The sequence below is a fragment of the Aegilops tauschii genome, chromosome 3 (assembly GCF_002575655.3).
Source record: "Aegilops tauschii subsp. strangulata cultivar AL8/78 chromosome 3, Aet v6.0, whole genome shotgun sequence".
In the NCBI taxonomy this organism is placed as follows: Eukaryota; Viridiplantae; Streptophyta; class Magnoliopsida; order Poales; family Poaceae; genus Aegilops; species Aegilops tauschii.
This window is the reverse complement of record NC_053037.3, coordinates 563,070,999-563,097,977: the sequence shown is the minus strand read 5'-3', so window position 1 is coordinate 563,097,977 and position 26,979 is coordinate 563,070,999. Positions and strand designations below refer to the sequence as shown.

At 48.5% G+C, this 26,979-nt stretch overlaps 2 protein-coding genes across 2 annotated transcripts; both read left to right on the top strand.

Annotated features, from left to right (window-relative positions):
* The first annotated feature begins 17,261 nt into the window (after positions 1 to 17,261).
* Positions 17,262 to 17,717, top strand: LOC141020672 (putative F-box protein At3g16210). The gene has a single exon (XM_073495595.1). The coding sequence runs from the start codon at positions 17,262 to 17,264 to the stop codon at positions 17,715 to 17,717; it is 456 nt and encodes a 151-aa protein (XP_073351696.1).
* Positions 17,718 to 17,911: 194 nt separating this feature from the next.
* Positions 17,912 to 18,538, top strand: LOC109780493 (uncharacterized). Its single transcript, XM_020339071.1, has one exon. The coding sequence runs from the start codon at positions 17,912 to 17,914 to the stop codon at positions 18,536 to 18,538; it is 627 nt and encodes a 208-aa protein (XP_020194660.1).
* Positions 18,539 to 26,979: the final 8,441 nt, after the last annotated feature.

Below are 26,979 nucleotides of genomic sequence, written 5' to 3'. Positions count from 1 at the left end.
TTTGTTATGCAAGTCGCCTGAATTGGGTCAGTCTACCATTTCAGGCGGTTGGATGAATATCCTACGTCTCCTAACCCTTCTTTCCTTCTTCCTCACCTCTTCTTCTTCCCCAACAGACCACCGCACGGGCCGTACGGATACTCCCAAACATGCGGTTGGATAAACATACTCTATGAACGAAAATTATGTGTCAGCGATAGGATGGCTGAGTTTGGTTTGTTCACATGCGACATCACGTGTCAGTGAGGGTGCGTTCCCTTGGTTGGGTTTGCGGCGTGCAGGAGCGACTGTGTGAGGGTGCGGTGCGACCACGGCGTGCAGGAGCGACCGTGTGAGGGTGCGGTGCGACCGCAACAGCCGTGCGCAAGTGTACCTCCTTCTCATTTTGAAAACTTTAGGCAAGCTTGGCAAAAATGTGTGGCGAAGTTTGGCAATGCAAGGCCTAGACCCAAACAGGATAAGTACGTACGTACTAGGAGTACTAGTGTTAAAAGAAAGACGGGGTTTTCCTTCGCGGGATTTAATCGATACAAATCCTCGTTTCACGTGTCAATTAATGCGTATTTTTTTCTCCAAAGACCAAAGAGCTAACCATCTCACTCCTCATCGCTTGATTAATGCAGCGCCATGCAAACCAACCTTCTCACTTCCGCATGCACGCAGGGGATATTAATGTCCTTGGTTGCTAACCCCATCAATTTTGCCTCGATTAGTGTTAGTGGCCCTTTGCAAATTGTAATTTTGATATACTGGCCTTAAGTACAAAAAATGGAGGTAGTAACTATATTTGACTTCCTTCCCCATTGCGATGACGTCGATGATATCTTTTTTTTGGGTGGTTTGGCGAAGTGCGTTCGACGGAGAACACCATTGAGGGAGACCACGGTAAGTCGTTCGCAAGTGCAGCCTGCAAGCCGAGACAACCGCCTTATTTGCATCCAGGAAGTCCTTTACTAGTACTACTAGGAGTACTAGTGCGGTGAGATGGTTTCTCGAAGAAGACGATGGAGAAGCGGAGTCAGCGAAGAGTGAAATGATGGTTGCTTCGTCCGTGCTTTTGTGATTTGACGCCTCACTGCTTTGTGATTTGTGATAGAAGGGACAGGGGAGTAGACTCTGTGCTCTATACTGTACTACATGCGTCCAAGCATGGGAGAAAGAGGAGAGACGTTGCATTTTTCTATTCCTTCAATCAATCAATCAGGGAGCTTCGGTTCCATCTTTTTGGCTTTGGCAACACCGTCCACCATGGTTCCCACGATGCCAAAAGCTATTTTCACATTTGGCTACACATTGTGGATGCCCTTAACCATACCACTTGGTTTTGCTCCTGTGTGCTATCTATACAAATCTCAATTATATTTATCTAAAAAATTATAGAACCAAGATTAGTAAAAAGGAGGTGATTTTGCCGCGCGGATGGCGGGGGAGGTTTCTTATTTGAGCAATGTTACATCCACATAATGGTTTACGTAAAGTTACGAACTAATGTGATGTGGGACTATTTGATTGGATTAAAGGAGAGGATTAGGCCCACCCCACCTGAAAATCAGGGGGGCACATATAGATTAGATGGAAAGTATACGTAGCAGCTACGTAGCCCTTTGTAAGTCTAGGATTAGGCTTCTTATTTTCGGAGGACGCAGTCCTGGCGGTTTGCTAACATGCGGTCCCACGTGTCAGTGCTTTACCAAGCCGATCCGCATCCCACATGAGGCAGAACAACGGCAGAAGCAACACGTGGTTAAGTTGAAGAAGATGAGGGAGAAGCGGATTCAGCAACGAGTGAAATGATGGTTGCTTCGTCCCTCCAACTTAACTGCGGGAAAGGTGCAGCTTGTGATTTGACGCCTCATTGCTCATTACTACGCCGGCGCCATGACTGGGGTGCTTCACCCCGGCTGCTCTGCACTGTATTCCGGTATGGCATGTGGACCCGGTAGCTTGATGTCCCACATGTCGGCGAAAGGGACTAGAAGATTTATGAAAGCGAGCGCTCCACTCTTACGACAGAGGAGTAGACGACACGACGGCCCAGTGGACTGCCACTTGTAGTACTGTATAGTACTATAGTTTTGATGTTTGGCACGATCCATCGATACAATCCCGATTAAACAGGAAAGGGCGGGATTTTTCCCGCGCGGTAGATGATACTGGCCATACATTTCAAAGGCAATTTTAATGTATGCAAACTGAATAATTATAAGTAACAATATGATATCTAGTAAAACTAAAAACACATATGATTTATTGTGTTAGAGTGTAGTAGTAGTGTTGTATTGCATCGTTGTTAGATGTAACATGCGAGAATGTGTAGAGATGTAGTTTTGGAGGGCCTACAGAGAGAAAAGCGTAATACGGTCACCGAACTTCAGAATAAGCTGATTATGGTCACTATATACGTTTTGCGGTGATTATACGGTCACTCGCTCACAGTTCAGCATCGGATTGCACTCTGTTGACCGGCCAAATAGTCTGCGTGGCGCCATGTTGACTAGTTAAATTGACCACGTTCCTTGTGGGTCCCACCTATCAATCGCATAGGCAAAAGGTCAGATAAACACAAATTTACACAGGCGTGACAAGGCTCCAACCCGTGCGCGGGAATCACCTGGTTGTGTACGTGTCTGTCAGGGCCTAATGTGTGCGCATGCACGTGTAGGTTGAGCACTTGAGCGTGAGAGTGTGTGTTGGTCGTGTGGTGTACTGGTGTGTGCATGCATGCGTGCGTGTGTGCGTGTGAGTGTTGCGTGTGTGCGTGGCTGCGTGTGTACGTGTGAGTGTTGCGTGCGTGCGTGGGTGCATGTGTTTGTGTGAGTGTTGCATGGATGCAGTTCGTGTGCATGCGTGCGTGTGTGTATAATCACCACACCAGCTCCTGTGTGTCACAACAGACGGCTCAGCATACCAATACAAGGCCACCTTGTCCGCTGTGCCCGCGGTCATGACTTCGAACCACCGTCCAAATATTTTTTTGTCGTTTGTTTTCATTCTTACTAGCAAGATGCCCGTGCGTTGCGCGTAACATCAAGATGCATTTGTATGACTTGTTTATCTTATGAGAGAAAAGGATGAACGAGGGAAGGCCTTATTTGCAAATGTGAGAGGTGTGTGGGTACCTTTTTGCAAAATTGCCATAGTTTCTTTCCTATCCGTCAGATATAAATCGGACGGCCTATATTGCAGGATGGCAGGCACACCATCATCACCAACTCTGTTTTTTATAAGAGTGTATTTTATGTATTTTATAAGAGTGTAGATGTAGAGTAGATACAAGTCGACAGGTGGGCACGATGGTAGTGAGATAATGTGATGCAACACTAGAGGTGCCACGTGGAGCGTTTAACTGGTCAACTAGTCATGTCATGAGCAAATACAGAGTTGTACGGTGAGCCCGTGACTGTATAATAACCACTAAACATAAATGGTGACCGTAATGAGTGGATTCTGAAGTCCAATGTATGTATCGTGCTTTCCCTTCAAATACAATGATCGTCATTGCATATATCGCTAGAGAAAGATGAAACATGCGTGAATTTTCTGGGGGCTTACTTTTAGAGGACCTGGAGATAGTTTTGTGTGCATACGTGAAAGGGGCATACAGGGGGGTATGCTATGGAGAGAGAGATGCTCTTCGTTTCTCTTTATTATGACTAACTTTGTATATAGTATAAAAATATACAAATTCACAGTGCGGAATAAATATCATTGTCCCTGCACCCTCCAGAACATCGGTTTCCCCGGCAAAAAGAAGAAGATCGGCGCGACATGTGGAGGTGACCACACCGGCAACCGAAAAAGGTACTCCTCTTCCCTTATTCGTGCAAATCTTACGTCTCTGCTTGCACGGTATTCATCCCACAGAAGACACTAGTTGACCACTTCTTCTTGATACTAGATGTTCCTAGTAACTCGCGATGCACAAGGTTTCTCCTCTTATACTATTTCACCTTAGCTAGAGGTCCGTCGCCCCCCTGATTTCAATTTCTGGCCAGTTGATTCCCAATTAACGGAAGCATTCCCCGGCGTAACAGGCGCTAGTACGCCTATTACACCGGGGAAGCAGCGCCTTGGTGTTTATCTTAGGGGCGTGTGCAGCCTAGAGCTATTGGCGCCCGATCTAGAGGTCGGCCGGGATTAAAGGGATGGCCTGGGGGCGCTGCCAAGCACGGCGGTGGTGTGAGGTCGATGGGAGGGCGGGGCGGCGGAGGCAGGCGTCTGGGCCGGTGGTCGCTGGCGGTTCGAGAAAGATCGTCAACAGTGACTGGCGGGAGGTAGACGAAGGCCATCTGCCTGTTCCTTATAGATCGGACGGTTCATTAAAAAAATTGACTGACCTATTTATTTTCAGTCGACTGTTATCTTAGATATGACCACATGTGGTGGTGTGCTGGAGGAGTACCTGCATTTCCTGTGCTCATATATTACAAAATCATACGGGGTAGAATCTAATTTTGTTTGCCATGCAATGTTGTAGAGCTATCATATGTCTCCTGTCATTTATTTTTCAGCCACCTCCTATCTGCTACTTTTACAGTGCACTAGTTCTGCACACACTTCACCCTTACTCTCACTATTGTGTTTTTATGCAAGGGTATTTCAGACTCTGCTGCCATGAGAGAAGCCAAAAAGAAAAGAGAGAAGGTGCTCCAGCTTGGTGTGCGGGTAGGCAAGACACGTTACAGCGCTATAAAGGGTGCAGTGTCAGCAGATGGAGACGGTAAACGTAGCTCTGGAGTTGATGACCTCGCTCGCAATGAACCACCATCCCAGGTACTTGCTTTAACTTCGCGGTGTCATATGTGGTTGCATGTTCCATATGGTGTCTAGCTTGTATTCGAAAGGCCGAAGTCGGTAAGATAAGGAAAGATATTTTTTTTACATGAACCACCATCCTGTGAGCACCAGAAGACAAATAGCTAGTCAGGGCACTGGCTGAGCCAGTGACAAGCCCAGCAAAGATAGGCATCACCTGGAAGCCAATTAAAAAGCTGCGATGGTGGCGAAGCAGCCCGCCTCCCACCAGGCTCTCGGGTCCTAGATGATCATGGTCACCACTCCAGCCGGATGTCTAGCTTGTATTGCTTCCAATTTGGTTAAATTGCATCTGCTTAGCTTACACATTATACCTTTGAATATGACATGCCTTTCTGTTTTTGGTACATACTAGTACATCTGTGTATTAACCATGTTCTTACATCAAACTAATGTTCTTGTGTATCCCTCATCAATCACATATGACGAGGCAGGCAGGCAAGGGGACTACTCCTCATTTAAAGAATGCAGCGTCAGCCTCCTGACATGATTCTCAAGAAACAGAAATGCTAGATGAAGATAGTGAACGTAGCTCTGTACTTGATTACAGCATTTCCCCTACACTAGCATCGCAGGTGCTTGCTCTAACTTGGCAGCGTGATATGTGGTTGCATGTTGCATATGGTGTCTAGATTGTAATTCTTCCAATCTGGTTAAACTGCATGTGCTAGTCTGCTTAGCTTATAAATTATACCTGTTAATGTGACATGCCTTCCTGTATTTATTACATAGTACATCTGTCTATTAAGCATGTCCTTACATAAAACTATTGTTTTTTTGTATCCCGCATCAATCAACATGACGAGACACCTTTAGTATATGCAGTGCGATATTAGTTGCATCTTTCATATGATTTATAGCATGCGTTGCTTCTAATTTGTTGAAATTCCATTTATGATGGGACGCTTTTAACTTGGCAGAGTCATATTGGTTGCATCTTTCATGTGGTGTCTACCTTGCATTGCTTCTTATTTGCTGGAATGGTTTCTGCTTAGTTTACACAAACAGTTGTGAACATGCCATGCCATCCTGTTTTTTGTACATATTCCGTCCTGGTATCCTGTGTTTGCCTTACATCAAAGTAGTGATTGTCAGTATCATGCATGAATGAGTTCTGAAGAGAGAATTTTATTGCTTTTTCTTGTCGGTTTTACTTGACAATTCAAAATCTATAAAGCGGAAGCAAGTTAGCAAGGCAGCGGATAAAGGTGCTCCTTCCGAACGGAGGGCCTCTATAGTTTCTACTCCTCCACACCCCCAAGATGATTTCAAAGACAACACATGCATAGACACTCAACAAAGCTGTGTTTATGATGAGCACGTCTCCCCTAGTGCAGCATCAACGGTGCTCCCTCTAACTTGGCACTGTTATATGTGGTTGCATGTTATGTGTGATGTCTAGCTTGTATTGCTTCTAATTTTGTTGAATTCCATCTGCTTACTTTACACATTATACTTGAATAAGACACGTGTTCCTGTTTCTAAAACATACAATATCTGTCTATCACACCATGTTCTTACATCAAATTACTACTGTTGTGTAACCTGCAACAATCACTTATCATAAGACACGTTTGACTTCGGAGTGTGATATAGGTTACATCCCACATTCTTTTCTAGCTTGTTGAAATGGCACTTATGACGAGACAGTTTTAACTTGGTAGAGTGATATTCGTTGCATCTTTCATATGGTGTCTAGCTTTCATTGCTTCTAATTTGTTGAAATGCCTTCTCCTTAGTTTACACATCATAAGCTCTGAATATGCAATGCTGTGAATATGCAATGGCACTAATGACGAGAGACCTCTAACATGGTAGTGTGATGTTGTTTGCATCTTGCATATGATTTATTTCTTGTACTGCTTCACATTTGTTTAAACGCCATTTATGATGAGACACTGTTAACTTGGCAGAGCGATATTTGTAGCATCTTTCATATGGTGTCTACCTTCCATTGCATTGCTTCTAATTTGGTGAAATGTCTTCTTCTTAGTTTACACATCATAGTTCTGGTTATCTCTTCCGTCCTGTTTTTCATACATATTACATCCTCCTATCATCTGGTTGTCTAACATCAAAGTTCAGTTCGTCTGCATCACGCATCAATTTGTTCTGAAGAACTAAATTGTTATTCGTTTTTCTTGTCGGCTTGACTTAACATGGCACGGAGAAAGAGGAAGAAACACAGAATGGCAGGGAATGAGAAGCGGATGAATCCTGCAGATTCTGCTGGTACTGATGGTGCAATAGAAGGTCAAAGTCCAGCGGAAAATTCTACAAACACGGCATATCATGCTACACGAGTTGCAAAAAAGCCAAACAGAAACAAATAGCTGCCACCAAACAAGCAGAGACAGCCCTAGTTCTTGCAACACCTACCACAGTACTACCAGCTGCACGACTTACTCGTGCGTCAACTGAGCTAGCAGCACGTTCCCAAGCTCCCTTGCCACCTGACACTACTTCCCAAGCACTCTTGACGCAAGACGAGTTGGCAATATCAGATGAACCTTGTGAGCTTCAACAGCAAGAAGGTAGTTGCTGGAGTCAAGTTGCAGCTGCATGCTTCTTTATATGTAGTCTCACAGTTTGATGTACACTAACACTTCCTATGTTCGTTGTTGGACTAGCACCTAGGTGCAAGAGGAAACAAACATCGGGGATAATGCTTCATAGGTTAACTAAATCTAGAGGAGGAAGAATGGAGATCCATTTTGAGGCAGGTTTGAGAAGGCCATGTGATGCTAGAGAGTCAGCCAAGTTAGTATCAGAGGCAGCGGTTGCCATTAGGTGTCATGTACGTATCCTCCCAACATGGATTCAGTACAGGAATGACAAAGACGAAACCCAGTTCAACACCTTTCTCTACCATTTATCTGTAAGTATGGTTATGTATGGAAACTAGTAATATCGTCTTGCTTTGTCCCATACTTTCTAGGTTGCTGATAATGAGACTCCCATAATTTTCAACAGATGAGGTTCAAGCTGGATAGCCAAGATGATGCAACCAGACAAGCTTGCACCCATGTTTTCAAGTCTGCTCTGCGACAGTATCGTTATAACTTGAGGAAAACTCACTTTGAAGGCAAGGCTAACAGTGAACTTTCCCAAACATCTCCAGTGGAAAATATATCGGATGAAGACTGGAGGGGCCTTGTTAAACACTGGTCTCATCCGAAGTATCAGGTACATTATATATATGTGATCAGATCATATGTTGAAGTCCTATTTACGCATGTGCCATACAAATCTACCTTCTTGTAGGTGAACTGTTCAAAGAACAAGGCCAACCGTACGAAAGTGAAATTCCAACAGACGACAGGATCTCGTAGCTATATTGCACACGGCGAGGCTCTTGTAATTAGCTGCTGTTTCACTCTTTTCGCTGTACCATATTATTAGATCTATATTGACTTGTTCGAAATGTAGAGGAAAGCCCGCAAGGACCAAAAAGTACCTGAACCAAATGCTGTGGAAATCTTCAAGGACTGTCACACCAGCAAGAAGAAGGGCATGACTACACCAGTCAAAGCCGCTGTTGTAAGTCCTTAATCCTCATGCCTTTTAACTACTACTTACTCTGACTTGTGCCTTGAACTGCATGGTTTGCAGCCAATGTCTATTACTCTTTTCAATTTTATACACAATTGTCTTAGCGTATCATTGCACCTTACAAGGTTTAAAAGAGAGGAGTGATGTTCCTTTGATCTTAACCCGTAATCTAGTTCCGTGCTGGACTTGCCCACACAACGTTACAATTGCCTGTTTGTCTGTTCTCCGTTGTTTTGTGATATGAATGATGTCATACTATGCTTACCGTATTATAAACTTCGTCTCTTTATCCTTAGCCCTCAATACAATGTGAAGAAATAGACAATACATTAGCGATGGTACATGGTCATATGTTTGGAACCTGGTTTTATTATGTACTTTGCAATAAAATACAACTAATATTTTACATGGGTTCACCAGAATAAGTTCTGTATATAGACCAAAGCTATTTTGTTTGGTTTTGCTGCCTCCTTAATATCTTCCGTTCTGGTACTACTAATGTAAAACCTCAACTTTTCAGCAAGCTATGGAAAAAATGGTGGAACCGCCACCTTCTGAAGGTGGCGAGGCAACTATAACCAAAATGTCAGCTCTTGCTGTAGTGGGTCAGTACCTGTCCACTAACAGTGCCAAAAGCACGTTCCTGCGTAATACTGGGTTGGTTGTTAAGGCAATATCGTCCAAACTGCCTCATGATCAAGATATGCAAGCTCAAAGCAATGTTGTATCTGCGCTCCAGACACAAGTCCATTCCCTAACAGCGACCCTTTGTGAAACAAGGAGAAACATTGCTCAATGTCGTCAAGATATGCATGATTTTGAAACCAGACTATCAGACATTTGCTATGTTGTTCAGGAGCCTAGGGGAAATGAAGGCGAGGGTTATGGTGCTCCATCGGACAATACAGCATGAAAACGTAACAGTCAAGTCAAATGAACTGAGCTTCTGAACTTCTGGTGGTGCATTTATCTGCTAGACTGTTAAGTTTTATGCCAACCTTCCTTTTGTTATATAGTTGTAATTTGTTTTGGTGCGATACAAAATTTATTCTTAACGTGCAGCCACCGGCTGAAGAAAACAGCAAGCCATTTTTGTATAGTGTAGGGTGTTCCCTATATTTGCACTGGTGGCGATCTTTGATGCCGAGTGGATGTAATCTGTGCAATCGCCTTAATAGCCTAGCGTTAGTTTCGGCCTTATTTATTTACTAGTCTCTTTTTCCCTGGTTTGCTAGTGGCCGCAACTACCATGGGCCATATACGGGCCGTAGGATCCATGGGTCTCCTACGGGCCGTCGATAAATGGGCCTGTAATCGGTGGGCCTCGGGCCGTCGGATAAATGGGTCTACATGGGCCGTAATTGGGCGTAATTGGTATCGGCCCAGCACGGTAACAGGCCGTTAACAGGCGTAGGACAGCAAAGGCTTAATTCTGTCACATGCATAATGGGTCGTTAATGGGCCAGAATATAGGACGGGCTGGAAACGGCGCAACGGGTTAACAAGCCAGAAACGGGACGACTCTTGCCATGGGCCGAATTTGGCCCATTAGGGTAACAGGCCAGTAACGGGCCGACTCTTGCCATGGGCCGAATTTGGCCCATTAGGGGAACAGGCCAGTAACGGGCCGACTCTTGCCATGGGCCGAATTTGGCCCATTAGGGGAACAGGCCAGTAACGGGCCGGAAGTAATCGAGGGGCGAAAAGGAGCCCAAGAACGTATGGGCCGTCAATAGGCCGAAAGCTAACACGGGCTGGAAACGGCCCATGTAAATCACGGGCCGTTAACAGGTATAAAGAAAATTACTGTTCATTATGGGCTAGAGTCACCGTGGGCCCGTAAAGGGCCGAAAGATACGAAGGCCTCATATGGGTCGAAAGACGTCGTGGGCCATACATGGGCCGAAAGTGAAATGGGCTGGTGTTATATTCGACGTCCCACATGACATTGTTGGGCCGATTTCCTTTAGGGCCTAACGGGTCGTGAGTTAACGGGCTGTAAAATGGGCTATTTGCGAAGAGACCGTTAACAGGCTTTTCATGGGCCAGCCCGTTATCTTTTGACCAAGTCAAACGGGCCGGCTTTGTAAGCTAAATGGGCCAGTGGTGGGCCGTGGCGCGTGTCGACATATCATAGGCGCCTATCTGACCCACTGACGAGCTGACACGTGTTTCGTCCGGCCAATAAGAATTTTACACGTGGAAATTTCCCATTGGTCGGGGCTGTTAACGGGTTATCGGATCCAAAACCCGACCCGATAGCTTAACGGCGTTCCGTTACGGTAAATGTGACGTGTCAGTCACCCTTGAGGAAAGCACTTCTGTGACGCGCGATTTATCGTCATGGAAGTGGACACTTCCGTGATGATAATTTTGGTAATGTCATGGAACACTTCTACGACAGCACAGGTATGACTATCTTGATTCTGTCATAAAATCGTCATGGATGTACATGCATGACAAAAAACGCGACCTACTGTGACAAACACGTATCATCACGGAAGTGTATTTTTTTGTAGTGAAGATCCATATATAATGTTCATGCTTAATGTTGGCACCAAGTAACAACTATTTAGGTCTAAAACTAATCCCGAAGGTAGATGTAGAGGTAGCGTGCCGACCGCGATCACATCGACTTTGGAACCATTTCCCACGCGCATCGTCACCTCATCCTTAGCCAATCTTCGCTTAATCCGTAGCCCCTGTTTCGAGTTGCAAATATTAGCAACAGAACCAGTATCAAATACCCAGGTGCTACTACGAGCATTAGTAAGGTACACATCAATAACATGTATATCACATATACCTTTGTTCACCTTGCCATCCTTCTTATCCGCCAAATACTTGGGGCAGTTCCGCTTTCAGTGACCAGTCTGCTTGCAGTAGAAGCACTCAGTCTCAGGCTTAGGTCCAGACTTGGGTTTCTTCTCTTGAGCAGCAACTTGTTTGCTATCTTTTTGAAGTTCTCCTTCTTCCCTTTGCCCTTTTTCTTGAAACTGGTGGTCTTGTTGACCATCAACACTTGATGCTCCTTCTTGATTTCTACCTCCGCAGCCTTTAGCATTGCGAAGATCTCGGGAATTGTCTTATCCATCCCTAGCATATTATAGTTCATCATGAAGCTCTTGTAGCTTGGTGACAGTGATTGAAGAATTCTATCAATGACACTATCATCCGGAAGATTAACTCCCAGTTGAATAAAGTGATTGTTATACCCAGACATTCTGAGTATATGTTCACTAACAGAACTATTCTCCTCCATTTTGCAGCTGTAGAACTTATTGGAGACTTCATATCTCTCAATCCGGGCATTTGCTTGAAATATTAACTTCAACTCCTGGAACATCTCATATGCTCCATGACGTTCAAAACGTCGTTGAAGTCCCTGTTCTAAGCCATAAAGCACGGCACACTGAACTATCGAGTAGTCATCAGCTTTGCTCTGCCAGACGTTCATAACATCTGGTGTTGCTCCTGCAGCAGGTTTGGCACCTAGCGGTGCTTCCAGGACGTAATTCTTCTGTGCAGCAATGAGGATAATCCTCAAGTTACGGACCCAGTCCGTGTAATTGCTACCATCATCTTTCAACTTTGCTTTCTAAAGGAACGCATTAAAATTCAACGGAACAACAGCACGGGCCATCTATCTACAACAACATAGACATGCAAAATACTATCAGGTACTAAGTTCATGATAAATTAAAGTCCAGTTAATCAAATTATTAAAGAACTCCCACTTAGATAGACATCCCTCTAATCCTCTAAGTGATCACGTGATCCATATCAACTAAACCATGTCCGATCATCACGTGAGATGGAGTAGTTTCAATGGTGAACATCACTATGTTGATCATATCTACTATATGATTCACGCTTGACCTTTCGGTCTCAGTGTTCCGAGGCCATATCTGCATATGCTAGGCTCGTCAAGTTTACCTGAGTATTCCACGTGTGCAACTATTTTGCACCCGTTGTATTTGAACGTAGAGCTTATCACACCCGATCATCACGTGGTGTCTCAGCACGAAGAACTTTCGCAACGGTGCATACTCAGGGAGAACACTTACACCATGAAATTTAGTGAGAGATCATCTCATAGTGCTACCGTCGATCTAAGCAAAATAAGATGGATAAAAGATAAACATCACATGCAATCAATATAAGTGATATGATATGGCCATCATCATCTTGTGCTTGTGATCTCCATCTCCGAAGCACCGTCATGATCACCATCGTCACCGGCGCGACACCTTGATCTCCATCGTAGCATCGTTGTCGTCTCGCCAACTATTGCTTCTACGACTATCGCTACCGCTTAATGATAAAGTAAAGCAATTACAGGGCGATTGCATTGCATACAATAAAGCGACAACCATATGGCTCCTGCAAGTAGCCGATAACTCGGTTACAAAACATGATCATCTCATACAATAAAATTTAGCATCATGTCATGACCATATCACATCACAACATGCCCTGCAAAAACAAGTTAGACGTCCTCTACTTTGTTGTTGCAAGTTTTATGTGGCTGCTACGGGCTGAGCAAGAACCGTTCTTACCTACGCATCAAAACCACAACGATAGTTCGTCAAGTTAGTGCTGTTTTAACCTTCTCAAGGACCGGGCGTAGCCACACTCGGTTCAACTAAAGTTGGAGAAACTGACACCCGCCAGCAACCTGTGTGCAAAGCATGTCGGTAGAACCAGTCTCGGGTAAGCGTACGCGTAATGTCGGTCCGGGCCGCTTCATCCAACAATACCGCCGAACCAAAGTGTGACATGCTGGTAAGCAGTATGACTTGTATCGCCCACAACTCACATGTGTTCTACTCGTGCATATAACATCTACGCATAAAACCTGGCTCTGATACCACTGTTGGGGAACGTAGTAATTTCAAAAAAATTCCTACGCACACACATGATCATGATGATGTATAGCAACAAGAGGGGAGAGTGTGTCCACGTACCCTCGTAGACCGAAAGCGGAAGCGTTAGCACAACGCAGTTGATGTAGTCGTACGTCTTCACGATCCGACCGATCCAAGTACCGAACGTACGGCACCTCTGAGTTCAGCACACGTTCAGCTCGATGATGTCCCGCGAACTCCGATCAAGCAGAGCTTCACGGGAGAGTTCCGTCAGCACGACGGCGTGATGACGGTGATGATGTTGCTACCTACGCAGGGCTTCGCCTAAGCACCGCTACGATATGATCGAGGTAGAATATGGTGGAGGGGGGCACCGCACACGGCTAAGAGATCAAGAGATCAATTGTTCTGTCTAGAGGTGCCCCCCTGCCCCGTATATGAAGGACCAGGGGGAGGAGCCGGCCGGCCAGAAGGAGGGCGCGCCAGGGAGGAGTCCTACTCCCACCGGGAGTAGGACTCCCTCTTTTCCTAGTTGGAGTAGGAGGGGGAAAGGAAGAGAAGGAGAGAGAGGAAGGAAAGGGGGGGCGCCGCCCCCCCCCCCCCCTCCTTGTCCAATTCGGACTAGAGGGGGAGGGGGCGCGCAGCCTGCCCTAGCCGCCCCTCCTCTTCTCCACTAAGGCCCATCTTGGCCCATTGAACTCCCCGGGGGTTCCGGTAACCCCCCGGTACTCCGGTATATGTCTGAAACTCCCCGAAACCATTCCGGTGTCCGAACATAGTTGTCCAATATATTGATCTTTATGTCTCGACCATTTCGAGACTCCTCGTCGTGTCCCTGATCACATCCGGGAATCAGAACTACCTTCGGTACATCAAAACGCAAAAACTCATAATACAATCATCACCGAAACTTTAAGCGTGCGGACCCTACGGGTTCGAGAACTATGTAGACATGACCGAGACATGTCTTCGGTCAATAACCAATAGAGGAACCTAGATGCTCATATTGGCTCCTACATATTCTACGAAGATCTTTATCGGTCAAACCGCATAACAACATATGGTGTTCCCTTTGTCATCGGTATGTTACTTGGCCAAGATTCGATCGTCGGTATCTCAATACCTAGCTCAATCTCGTTACCGGCAAGTCTTTTTAATCGTTCCGTAATACATCATCCCGCAACTAACTCATTAGTTACAATGCTTGCAAGGCTTATAGTGATGTGCATTACCGAGTGGGCCCAGAGATACCTCTCCGACAATCGGAGTGACAAATCCTAATCTTGAAATACGCCAACCCAACAAGTACCTTCGGAGACACCTGTAGAGCACCTTTATAATCACCCAGTTACGTTGTGACGTTTGGTAGCACACAAAGTGTTCCTCCGGTAAACGGGAGTTGCATAATCTCATAGTCATAGGAACATGTATAAGTCATGAAGAAAGCTATAGCAACATACTAAACGATCAAGGGTTAAGCTAATGGAATAGGTCAAGTCAATCACATCATTAGGAGAATGATGTGATTTTAATAGAATCAAATGACAACTCATGTCTATGGCTAGGAAACATAACCATCTTTGATTAACGAGCTAGTCAAGTAGAGGCATACTAGTGACACTCTGTTTGTCTATGTATTCACACATGTATCATGTTTCCAGTTAATACAATTCTAGCATGAATAATAAATATTTATCATGATATAAGGAAATAAATAATAACTTTATTATTGCCTCTAGGGCATATTTCCTTCAAAACCACATAAAGATTTTAATGCGCAAAGGAACCTTAATCTTCCAAATATGCAACGATCTCGAGACTGGGCCAGAATTAATCAAATCCATATAGAGAGATTTTACCGTAAAAATCCCATTCTTAGCTAGTTTCCATTGCGTGGAGTCCGGTTGGTCGGAGAGTTGAACATCTATCAGTCTCCGAACCAGGTGCATCCATGCATTCCATCGCTCACCAACTAGTGCTCGTTTGAATTGAATATTTAAGGGGATCGTATGTAAAACTGTGCCTACGTAATCCTCCTTACGTTGCACAATGTTATATAGGGTGGGATATTGTACGGCCAGGGAGGGGTGTCTCTCCTAACCATGTATCCTCCCAAAACCTTGTTGACATCCCATTGCCAACCAGGAATTTGACCCTCCAAAAGAATAGGTCCTTCACCCGCATAAGCCCTTTCCAGAATGGCGAGTCCGTTGGTCTCATGGTAACCCGAGCGAGTGTTTTGGACTGGAGATACTTATTACGCAAAATATGTGCCCACATGCCCTCCGGCTCTGTCTCTAACCTGTAGAGCCATTTGCTCATAAGGCACTTGTTCTTGATTTCTAAGTTCTCAATACCGAGACCGCCCTGGTCTTTTGGTCGACAAAGAATGTTCCATCGCGCGAGACGGTATTTCCTCTTGACCTCATCAGATTGCCAGAAGAACCGAGATCTAAAAAGATCAAGTCGTTTCCGTACCCCTTTCGGAATTTCGAAGAACGATAGTAGGAACATCGGCATACTAGTCAATACTAGTTAATCAGCACTAACCGACCTCCATAAGACATTAGCTTACCCTTCCAACAGCTAAGCTTTTTTCTATTTCATCTTCGATACATTTCCATTCTTTATTAGATAATTTGCGGTGGTGAATCGGTATACCCAAATAACTGAATGGTAAAGAACCCAATTCACATCCAAACAATTGTCTATATGTGTCTTGTTCGTCTTTGGCCTTCCCAAAACAGAACAACTCACTTTTGTGAAAGTTTATCTTTAAACCAGACAATTGTTCGAAGAGACATAATATAAGTTTCATATTACGCGCCTTAGCAATGTCATGTTCCATGAATAGGATGGTGTCGTCAATATACTGAAGGATGGATACTCCTCCATCAACCAGATGAGGAACTAACCCCTCCACTTGCCCATGCTGCTTGGCCCTTCCAATAAGAATTGCCAACATATCGGCCACTATATTAAACAAGAGAGGAGACATGGAATCTCCTTGTCTCAAACCCGGAATCTCCTTGTCTCAAACCCTTGTGTGTCTGAAAATAATGACTGATTTCATCGTTGACCTTGATTCCGACACTACCCTTCTGGACTTGAGAACCCACTTGGTTCCGCCAGACCTGGCTAAATCCTTTCATGCGCATTGCCTGCTGTAGTAAAGGCCACTTAACTTTATCATACGCCTTCTCGAAATCCACTTTGAAGATTGGTTTCAACTGGATGGATCACTAGGTCAACGATGATATCAAATCCACTAAATCAAAATATGAAGTTTGAGACAGAATAATGAATTAGTGCCATTGAAATAACCTTTAATAAGAAAGATTGTGATTTAAAAAAAACTTACACACAACTTTGCACTAAAAGTGCACCTTTTGTTGTATGCAAACAATATACATAGAATAGTGTAATTTTCCCCATATATTGCATAGTATTTGTGTGTATATATTTACACTCACCCAACATCCCAAAAATACCCACACACAAAAAACTAATAAAGCAACCCAAAAAGAAAAAGAAAAAACGCATAAAAACAGGAAAAGTGAAAAAGATAAAAGGCAGAAAGGGGAGGGCTGGGCTGCACAAGAAATGGGCTGCAGCCCAGTAGAAAATCCACGGACCCAAAACTTGTGCTCAGTCAAAGAAAATCTTACCGATTCTCAAAAAAAAAACTGCCCAAAACAACGAAAGAAATAACAAAGCAAGAAAAAGACCAGTGGAAAATCGACTGACACAAAAACTTGTGGTCAATCAAAAAAAAATCTGCCCAAAACAACTAAAAAAAAAGAACCAATCCGTTATGCGCAGTGGGCCGTGCTTATGCCGGAACAGGAGTACGTGCTCTTGCTCGTGCCGTTCTCGCCTTCTCGGATACGTATACTTGCCATAATCGGAAGGAAGCCTTCGTGTGTATATATAGCGGCGGCACGCACGCAAGGGCAAGGCCGAGACTTGACTCATCACTCTTTATCCTGCGAGAAATCCATCCATCCATCCGGCGGATCGGGTGGCATGGACGACGGCGAGATGGCACCAGCAGCCAAGAGGAGGACGAAAACGCCGTACATGTCGGACGAGCTGGTCTCGGAGATCCTGGCCCGTCTGCCCGTGGAGTCGCTGCTACGGTTCCGCTGCGTGTGCAAGGCGTGGCGCGCCACCATCTCCGGCGACGCGTCCTTCCACCGCGCGCACCTCCGCCTCCAGAAGCCATGCCTGCTCGTCTCCCCGCACACGGAAGACCTGTACTACCTCGACCTCGACGAAGATCTCCTTCCCAAGGACAAGATCGGCCTCTACAGGTGGGAGCCGAACCAGCAGGGCACCACCGTGCCCCTCCTGCACGCCACGGACTTGTCCTCCGACGACGCCATGCACGACTTCGCGCACTGCGACGGGCTGGTCCTGCTGCCCACCGAGGCCGCCGTGCACCGGTGCACGTGCTTAACCCGGCCACACACCGCATCCTGAAGCTGCCCTGGAGCCCCGGCGCCGACCCGCCACGCCGAGTGCCCGGCGTCTTCTCTCCCACTAGCCACCAGGCGTTTGGTCTCGGACGCGACCCTCGCTCCAACACCTACAAAGTCGCTCGCTTCTTCTACCGCTCCGTTTACGCTCGCGCGACGGGCGGCTCCGGCTACCAGTACTACCACTACACGACCGGAATGGAAGTGTTCACCATCGGAACCGACCGGCATTGGCGCGAGACGGCGACGCAGCCGCCATACCCTGTCTTGCCACGGCGTTCGGCTACCTTCTTCAAGGGGTCTCTCATCTGGACCGTCGACCAAGATAACCTCGCGGATCCTGCACCAGGTTTCCTCCGTTTCAGCTTAGAGAACGAGGTGTTTGGGGTTATGTCGCCGCCTCCTTGCCCCCCGAGGCCGGAGTACACCATGTCCCGTTTAGCCGAGCTGCGTGGGGAGCTCTGCTTGGTCTGTGTAGAGCAAGACAACGAACTAGTTGAGATGTGGATGTGCGACGATGTCGAAAAGCCACGATGGGATCAGCGTCACACAGTCATTGTTTCGACGTTCATGTCCCCTGATCTCTATCCAATTGCCGCATTTGATGATGAGATTGTGTTCAAGCAATGGAAGTATCACACCAGACGCTATGATCTCAAAACTGAAGCATTTGGCGACGTGTTCCGCTTGGAGAACTTGAAGTATCACAACCCAAGCACAGGCATGCTTGGATACCAAAGGAGATTTCTCTCCTACTTTGATGTGATCCCCTATGTTCCAAGCATAATTCCACTTCCAAAGGAGGGTTTCTCCTACTTTGACTAGTAATCGGGTTCATACACAAAACTCCAATATGGCCAATGCTAGTAGTTTGTCATGTAACATGCTTTGGAAGCAAACATTCCACTGAACTGAAATATCAAATCAATCTAAGAAGGCAAGCCTTTCAGGTAATAGTGATTGTTATAGTGTTTCTAAAAAAAAAAAGTAGAGTGGCATAGTTGGATTCACATTGCCTTGAAAAACTATACATTGTATTCTGGGACTTAGTAAATTTAGTAGTAGTCGACAAAAGGGAAGTGTATTGATAAAGTGTCTTGTGTCCAAGTTGTATCTACATATTCTATGTCATGCTTCAAATTATCGAGGGGGTTGTTTATATCAACACATAATGTCGATCATTAGAGCATTTGGTCTGGCAGCAAGAATGAAGAAAGAAAGGAAGTCGACATGGGTCTCGTCGAACAACCCGCAAACACGTCTCATCTCGCTCTCCTGATGGCTGAGCTCCATATGTGTCATGTGAGCCGTGCAGTGTGGAGAACTTGACACATGGTGATGCCCCTCAAAAGCGGCTTGGAGCCAATGAAGAACTCTTGACAAGGACCTGACAGCCATGAAAGTAGACCATCATGTGCAAGGGACAAGTAACGTGCTAGTGAGCAAAAATGTATCATTTTCACATAAAGACTCATTCACCAATTTTCAACGACATACACGCTTGTCATTTCATCAGGAAGTGATCTCAGTCTCCAATATTAAAGAGAGAAGTCCATATTATAATCTTAAACTACCATGAAAGTATAAAACACAACCCTGAACTATGAAACCTTCCGATTTGCAACCCTCAACTTTTAAAATCGGACCAATAACAACCATGGGCTGATTTTTGACCTGTTTTGACTGGTTTTGACTAATCGGTATTAAAAAGGGGGGGAAACTTAATAACGCACAACAGCTCGAGCGGTCCCCGTGGAAGACATTTGCACGCGAGCCTCGCGCCGCCCCTAGCTGTTCCCACCGCCGGTCGGCGAGCCCCACCACCTGCGCCGCCCTCCCCCTCCTCCTTTTCCCTTCCACCCCTCTTCTCCCCCTGGCCGAGCTCCGCTCGAATGATCTCACAACTGAGGCATTTGACGACGTGTTCCCCATGGAGAACTTGAAGTATCACAATCCAAGCACAAGCAAGCTTGGATACCAAAGGAGGGTTTTCTCCTACTTTGATGTAATCCCCTATGTTCCAAGCTTAATTCTACTTTCAGAGGATTCTCCTACTTAGACTAGTAATCGGGCACGCGCAACACACGTGTCAATTCATGCACAAAACCTCAATATGGCCAATGTTGCTAGTTTGTTATGTGACGTGCTTTGGACGTGAACGTTCCACTGAATTGGAATATTTAATCAATGTGAGGGCCACTCGCAAAAACAAATCAATGTAGGGACGCAAGCCTTTTATATGATAGTGAGTGTTATAGTGCTTCTCAAAAGAAAAAATAGTGGCATAGTTGCATTCACATTGCTTTGAAAAACTATACATTGTATTTGGAACTTGGTCAATTTAGTAGTCGACAGAAAGGAAGTGTATTGATAAAGTGTCTCTTCTTCAAGCTGTATCTACATATTCTATGTCAATTCAAATTATCGAGGGGATTGTTTATATCAACACATAACGTCTTTGATTGGAGCATTTGGTTTAGCCGCAAGAATGGACAAAGGAAGGTTGCTCTCCTCATGGCTGAGCTCCAAGCAAGCTTCATGTGAGACTAGAGTATGGAGCACCTGATACATGGCAATGCCGCCCCTCAAAAGCGCCTAGGAGCCAATGAAGAACTCGACGACCTCCGCACCGATCTTCCTTCCATTTACGAAAAAGGGTTTCTCCCCGCTTTGTATTATAAAGCAACCACCGATACAGCCAACGACAGGTGCTGGTGCCGCAGCACAAATAAGCCCAAAGAAAAACCGAGAAAAAAGAAAGAGAAAGAAATGACAACAACGGCAGATCAACGAAACGAAGATGACCGGCAACCGCTGCACCCTCCGGAGAAGTACCACCACGCTCCCAGCACTCCGAAGCGCCGCGTACCAAGCAACACCTTCAAGAAGGAGGCGACAACGACGCCGCTGTTGCCCGGACTAGTCCTAGGGTTTCCCCCTGTACGCAGGAGGCAGTGGGGGAGGGTGTACCCGACGCCCTTCAGGAAGGTCCGGCGGCACCCACAGGCGTCGCCGCGTCGGGGCTGGACAAGCCGCCAGAGATTTCTCCCAACCCAAACCCCCACCACCACCCTAGACGAACCATAGTGCACCGCCCATCACGCCACCCACCAACATGTGCCACCACGGTCAGCGAATCAACTTCGCCGTCTCTCTGAGGTCACCGACACGAGACCTGGAGGATGGGAGAAGAGATAGTAGGCTCGGGGGCATCCGCAACATCGCCGACGTGAGGGGACAACCACCACCGCCGCTGTAGAGCGGATCGGGCGCACATACAAGGGGCCTGCCAGGCGCTGACGCCCGGCCGGACCCAAAAGGGTTTGGACAGCTCCTGCCGTCACGCCGCAGCTCGCCGGTCGACGAAGCTGCCACCGCCCGCAGATCACCGCCTCCTCGCCACCAACCAGGGAGCAGCGTCGCCGCGCACCAAGTTGCCGGCCCGCCCTAGCCCAGATGGAGCCGGAAAGGGCCCAGATTTGGGCCGCGCGAGCGCCGCCGGCTACCAGCACCGCCACGCCGACTCGCGGCCAACGACCACGCCGCCGCACCAAGGACCTCGAAGCCCGCCGGAATCCCGCCGCCGAGCCACACCGCCGCCATCGGGAGGTCCCCGCGCCCCCCCCATGAGCGCGCGGGAAAGGGACGGCCCGCCGCCGCCAGTGCCGTGCGGGCAGGGCCCGGCGGACCAAGCCGACGATGACAGGGAGGGAGAGGGACGGGGAGGGGGAGGGAGGCGGGGCGGCGGCGACGGAGGGGGGGTGGAACCCTAGCCTGATCTTCCTTCAATTGACATCCCTGACAGCCATGAAAGTAGACCATGAAACAAGGGAACAAGTAATGGTAGTGAGCAAAACTGTATCATTTTCACCTAAGGACTTATTCACCAATTTTCAACCACATTAAGTTGTATATGTAGACACTTTGTCATTTCATCAGGAAGTGGTCTCACTCTCCAATATTAAAGAGAGAAGTCTATATTATCAAATCGAACAAACATCAAAGCCTAAAACACAACCGTGAACTATGAAACTGTCTGATTTGCAACCCTCAGCTTTCGAAACCGGACAAATAACAACCTTGGACTGGTTTTTGACTTGTTTTGACCAGTCAACATCCTGGTCCGCATTAAAAAAAATTGTGACGCTCGCGCCGCGCCCGGCAGTGCCCACCGGGTGGGCGAGCCCTGCCACCTGCGCCCGCCCTTTCCCCTCCTCCTTTTCACCTCCATCCCTCTCCTCATCCTGGTCGAGCTCCGCTCGAGCCGCCAAGCTAGCCGCCCGCTCGCCTCGGCCATGACTGTCGCCATCCCGACAAAGCCACCAGGGCCGCAACACCCTCCGCTTCCCCCGTGCGAGGCCGATCCCTCGCCGGCAAGCACACACGCGTCGCCGCGTTTAATATTCACAACGTTTACCACTATCACTGCTCTTTTCCCCTTCTGTCAGGCGGCCGAGCTCCTGCCATGGACGCCGCCGTGCGTACCTATGGCTGGAGACCATCCCATTATGCTCCACCATGGCAAAGAGCCTCGCCAGGGTCCCCTTTCTTCTTCCTGACGCTTGAATTGGACTAAGACGACCTATAATGCTGGTGCCCGTGTCGTCCTCCTCGCTTTTGTCCGGTGGCCGCCCAGCCAAACTGGTGGCTGTCTGCCGCGCCCCGAGGCTGAAGTCACCTCCTACGGAACCGCAGCGTCATCACGAAACCATTGGACAACACCACATCGAGCTTTCCTCCTGCCTCGCCACGACGGAGTGCTCTGGTCACCGCTTCTAACAGCCAATCCGTGCAGCGCTGCAGTGGGGAGGCGACGGAGGTGAGCGGGGAGCTGGGTAGCACGGAGGAGTGGGGGTGGGACTCGTTGGAGCCATGCATGGTTCTGCCGCTTGCTCCCTACCGGCGGCGCGGGCAGGAAGGTGGTCATGGTGGTTGGCATCGAGCGAGGTGGAGGCATGGAGCAGCGTACCGACGTGCGGGAGAGTAGTACAGGTGGCGGTGAGGTCGCCGTCCGGGGAGGAGACGCGGCCGATGGAGGCGGAAGGAGGCCCGCCATGGCGCATGCGGCGGCCGGGTGGTCGGGCGGCGTCGCGCAGGTGGAGGAGGAGGATGTGAAGGGCTCAGCCTCGTGCTGGGGAAGCAGAGGGGTGGCGCAGGTGGCGGGGCTCGCCGGCCGGCGGTGGGAACCGCCCCCTGGACCTAGCGCGGCGTCAGCCTCGCGTACGAGCGTCGGCGCGCTACAGGGAGTTGGGGGTAGGCTGGGTTGTTGTGCGTTATAGGGCGTGTTTGGTTGCAGTTTGCAACAGTAGTTGCATTGCATGTCCATCTCTAGCCAGCCTGGTTGCTGAAAAACAGCCTCATATGCAGCAGATGCAACCTTTTTGTTTGCCTGCATCACATCGAGAGGCACTTACCCCTGCTGTTTGGTTGCCCGCATTTGTGCTTAGGGTGTGAGCAGATGCAAACTTCAGCTGTTTGGTTGCAAATATCGTTTGTGTTCTGCTCACCCCATTCAAATATTGTGGCCTTACCACCACACATGATCAGCACAACAGCAACATCACAATAGCAAGATCAAACAAAGCAAGCAATGTAATGACAGCAAACTTAACACAGCTAACTACTTAACTAGATAGCATAAGTCTAGATTAAGAGCAGGGGCATCCTCCTTCCCTGCTGCGCCAGGGTGCTGCTCCTGGCCAAAATATGAACAAGTTCCCAGCACAAGTCTCGCCACACACCCTAAAAGTTCTCCACTAACACCTGACTTAACTTAACTACATAGCCTGCTCGATGCCACCAAGGAAGTTGTGCCTGCTGCAACGATACCTGCACATCACCGACGAGTGGTGGTTGTAGATCTGAACCTTCAGTCCGAGTCCGGAGATGCGCACAATGACGAGGTCGCCGGGGACGATGCGGTGGCGGCAGCAGAAGTAGTTCCACCCCCGGCCAAGCACCATCTGGCCCTTGAAGTTCTGGACCTGCACCTAGAACACGCACCGCTTGTTGGCTGAGAGCCTGACCACGCGCGGGAGTCGCTTGATGACCAGCCAGGTGTTCATCACCTCCACGAACTTGGGAGGGACGACGAGCATGGCGAGGTCCTCGTTGTCCTTGATCTGCTGGTAGAATCTCATCGGCTCCCTGGCTCCCTCCTCGTGGCCCTACCTCGGAGATCATCCCCTTGAACGAGGCACGCTCATGAAGGCGATCCTACCAGGCAGGTCCACCGTCCTGAGCCACCTGTTCGTGGGGATGAAATCCTCGGCGCGCTCTGCTCCGGCCACGACCTGAGCTCCTCCACCCGCCACATCCCAGTCAGTCTTCAGTATCTTGTCAGGCAACATCACAAGTATTAGTATCAAACAAAGCAAGCAAGCAAATGCCACTGATCAGTGGACTTGCCCAACAGCAAGTGCCACTGATCAGTGGCATTTTCCCAACAGCAAGTGCCACTGATCAGTGGCATGTGCTCATGGCCAAATGGCAATGATCAGTGGCACTTGGTGTTGGGCAAGAGCACTAATCTACTTGTTGTAGTGCAAATGGCACTGATCAGTGACTTGCCCAATAGCAAGTTCCATTGATAAGTGCTATTTTGCCCAACAGCAAGTGCCATTGATAAGTGGCATTTGCCCACTTATCAATGACACTTGTTGTTGGCCAAGTCACTGATCAGTGGCATCTTCTTTGCTGCAACTGGCACTGATCACTGCACTATCCTAAACAAGGAAACATCTAAAAATAGCAACAGCAAGTGCCAATAGCACCCATGTGCAGCCATGCAGATTTGGGACCATCCTAAAATGGTCCTACTACATGCACGTATAACATCCACTCATGGTACAAACCCTAGCTTCAACATGCAACATGAAACAAGGAAATGATCCTAACATGAACATGCCATCAGTCAACATGATTCTAGCATTCATCACTCAACATGAACATGATTCTAGCATGAACACAGCTACTAGCATGCGACACAAATCTAGCATGTAGTAGGACTCGGACTAGCATGATTCTAGGATTCTAGCATGAACATGAATCTAGCATGTAACACAGCTACTAGCATTCTAGCATGAACACAAGCAGTAGCACACGCACTGTACAAAACAAGAACAGATCAGTCCGATTGGATTCAATTGGGACCGTATCCAATCGGATCTGCTACAATCCTATCAATCCTAGCACATGCATAAGAAATTAACCACAAATCTACATCTATGAGCAAGATTTGAGGGGATTTGACTCACCCGAGCACGCGCAGCCGCGGCGAACCGAGGCCGGGGTGAAAACCCCGGCGGGAACGATAGAGGTGGCCGAGCAGAGGACGAGCCGGCCCCGGCGACGGCATGCGACATCGGCCCCGTGCTGAACGCCACGCCGGAGGTCGAGAAGGACGGCCCGCCGACCGGAGAAAACCCTTGGACGGGGGTCAAGAAAACCCCCGAGCCCAATGGTGTCCCAAGAAGGGGCGGCTCCGTTGACGGCGCCGGCGCCGAGCCCAGGACCCCGAGGTCCGGAATCAGCGGCCGGCACCGCACTGTCCGGCGCTCGTGGAGGCCGGCAGCAGATGGGGGACGTCGCCCTCAGCGCCGAGGCCAGGTCGCGGCCCGAGTTTCTGAGCCCGGCCAGCCAGCGCTCCTGGATGCTGGCGATGCGCTGGTCGACCGGGGTCAGAGGGCGGCGCGACGGTGGGCGTGGCGGAGCCATCGGAGCAGAGGAGAGGAGAGGGAGGGGCGGTGAGGGAGAGAGAGGGAGCGGTGGGAACAGTGCGCCTAGGCAGTGACAGGAGAGTTGGGGGCGATAATGAGACGACGCCTCTGTCTCCCGCGCTGCCCGAGGCGTGCAACTGCCCCGCACGCGCGGCCGCGCCCTGCCAGGCTCGCGACAAACTGCCGATTCGGCAGTTCCTGCCGGGCCAGGCTGCGGGCTGCTTTCAGGTTCGTGCGGGCCTCAAACCGCATGCAACCCAGCCAACCAAACATGCCGCGCACATCCCGCGCGGGCCTGGTTGGGCTGCATGCGGGCAACCAAACACGCCCATAAGGTTTTTGTTACCTTTTTTAGTGCTAACTAGTTCAGGGTTGTGTTTTAGATAATTTAATAATAAAAATCATGTTTTTGTTCTTTGCATGCAAAATAGCATAACAAGCAAAATTTGAAAGGAGAAACAATAGAGCCTTAGAGCATCTACAGCCAGAGTTAGCAAATTCGTCCCCCTATACGTCCGCGGATGCGCCTGGGCACGCCCGTGGACACTAACCGGGCACTCCCTAAATCCGGGCCTCCACACCCACGTATCTAATATTCCGAACCCTATATCCATACAAAATCATCCAACTAGTACGTAGATCACGAAACAATCAAAATTGACAGGAAACAGACATATAAACACGCATAATTCACATAAAACATCACCAAAAGATCACCAAACCGGCAAGTCACATAGTTCAACGATCCGGCACATTATAACTACATACTACAACTAGATCATAAACAGGAGAGGGTGATCTTTACCACTTCCTTGTCAGCCATTTGCCCTTCGGGTCGCCAACGCAGCTGTAGGAGTCCGCGACAAGAGGTGGGTCCACGTCGGACCCATCGTCGGAGGAGGAATCGAGATGAGGATGTAGTCTTGCAAGCGCCGGACGACGCGGTCTTGCTTGCGCTTGAGCTTGGCCACCCTCGCCGCCTCTGTCGCTACCTCCGCCGCCTCCTGCTCGGATTGCTCAATGCCGAGCCGGAGCTGCTTGGCTTTGATCCTCCAGAGTCGTCGGGCCTTCGTCTCCGCCTCAGTAACTGACCAACGGCACACTCACTCGAGCAGACGGTCCTCCTCGTCAGGCACCCAGCGGCGGCGGGCGGACTGCGCAGATGCTCAGACCCGCCCTCATCTTCCTTGCCTTCCGCCTCTTGCGGCGGGCGGCACGTGTCTCCGACTCTGGAGTCCGCATCTGCGGCATTAGTGGAGCGGGCACGAGAACCCACTACTGCCCGCGCGGAGCAGCGGCCGGAGGTGGAGGAGGCCATCGGGCGGGAGGAGCAGATTAGGCAGGCCTCGTAGATCCGTGCGCGAAGCGGGAAGGGCCGGCGCCGGCGTCGATGCTATCGCGACGGGCGACAGGTGGCGTCGCACCAGACCCGGAGCTGCCGCCCGTATCCACCCGCGAGCGCGATACGGAGAGCCGACTCCTTCTCATCTCCGGATCTGCCGTCGGAGTGGCTGCCGGTGCTGGACATGGTCGTCGGCGCTAGGGATT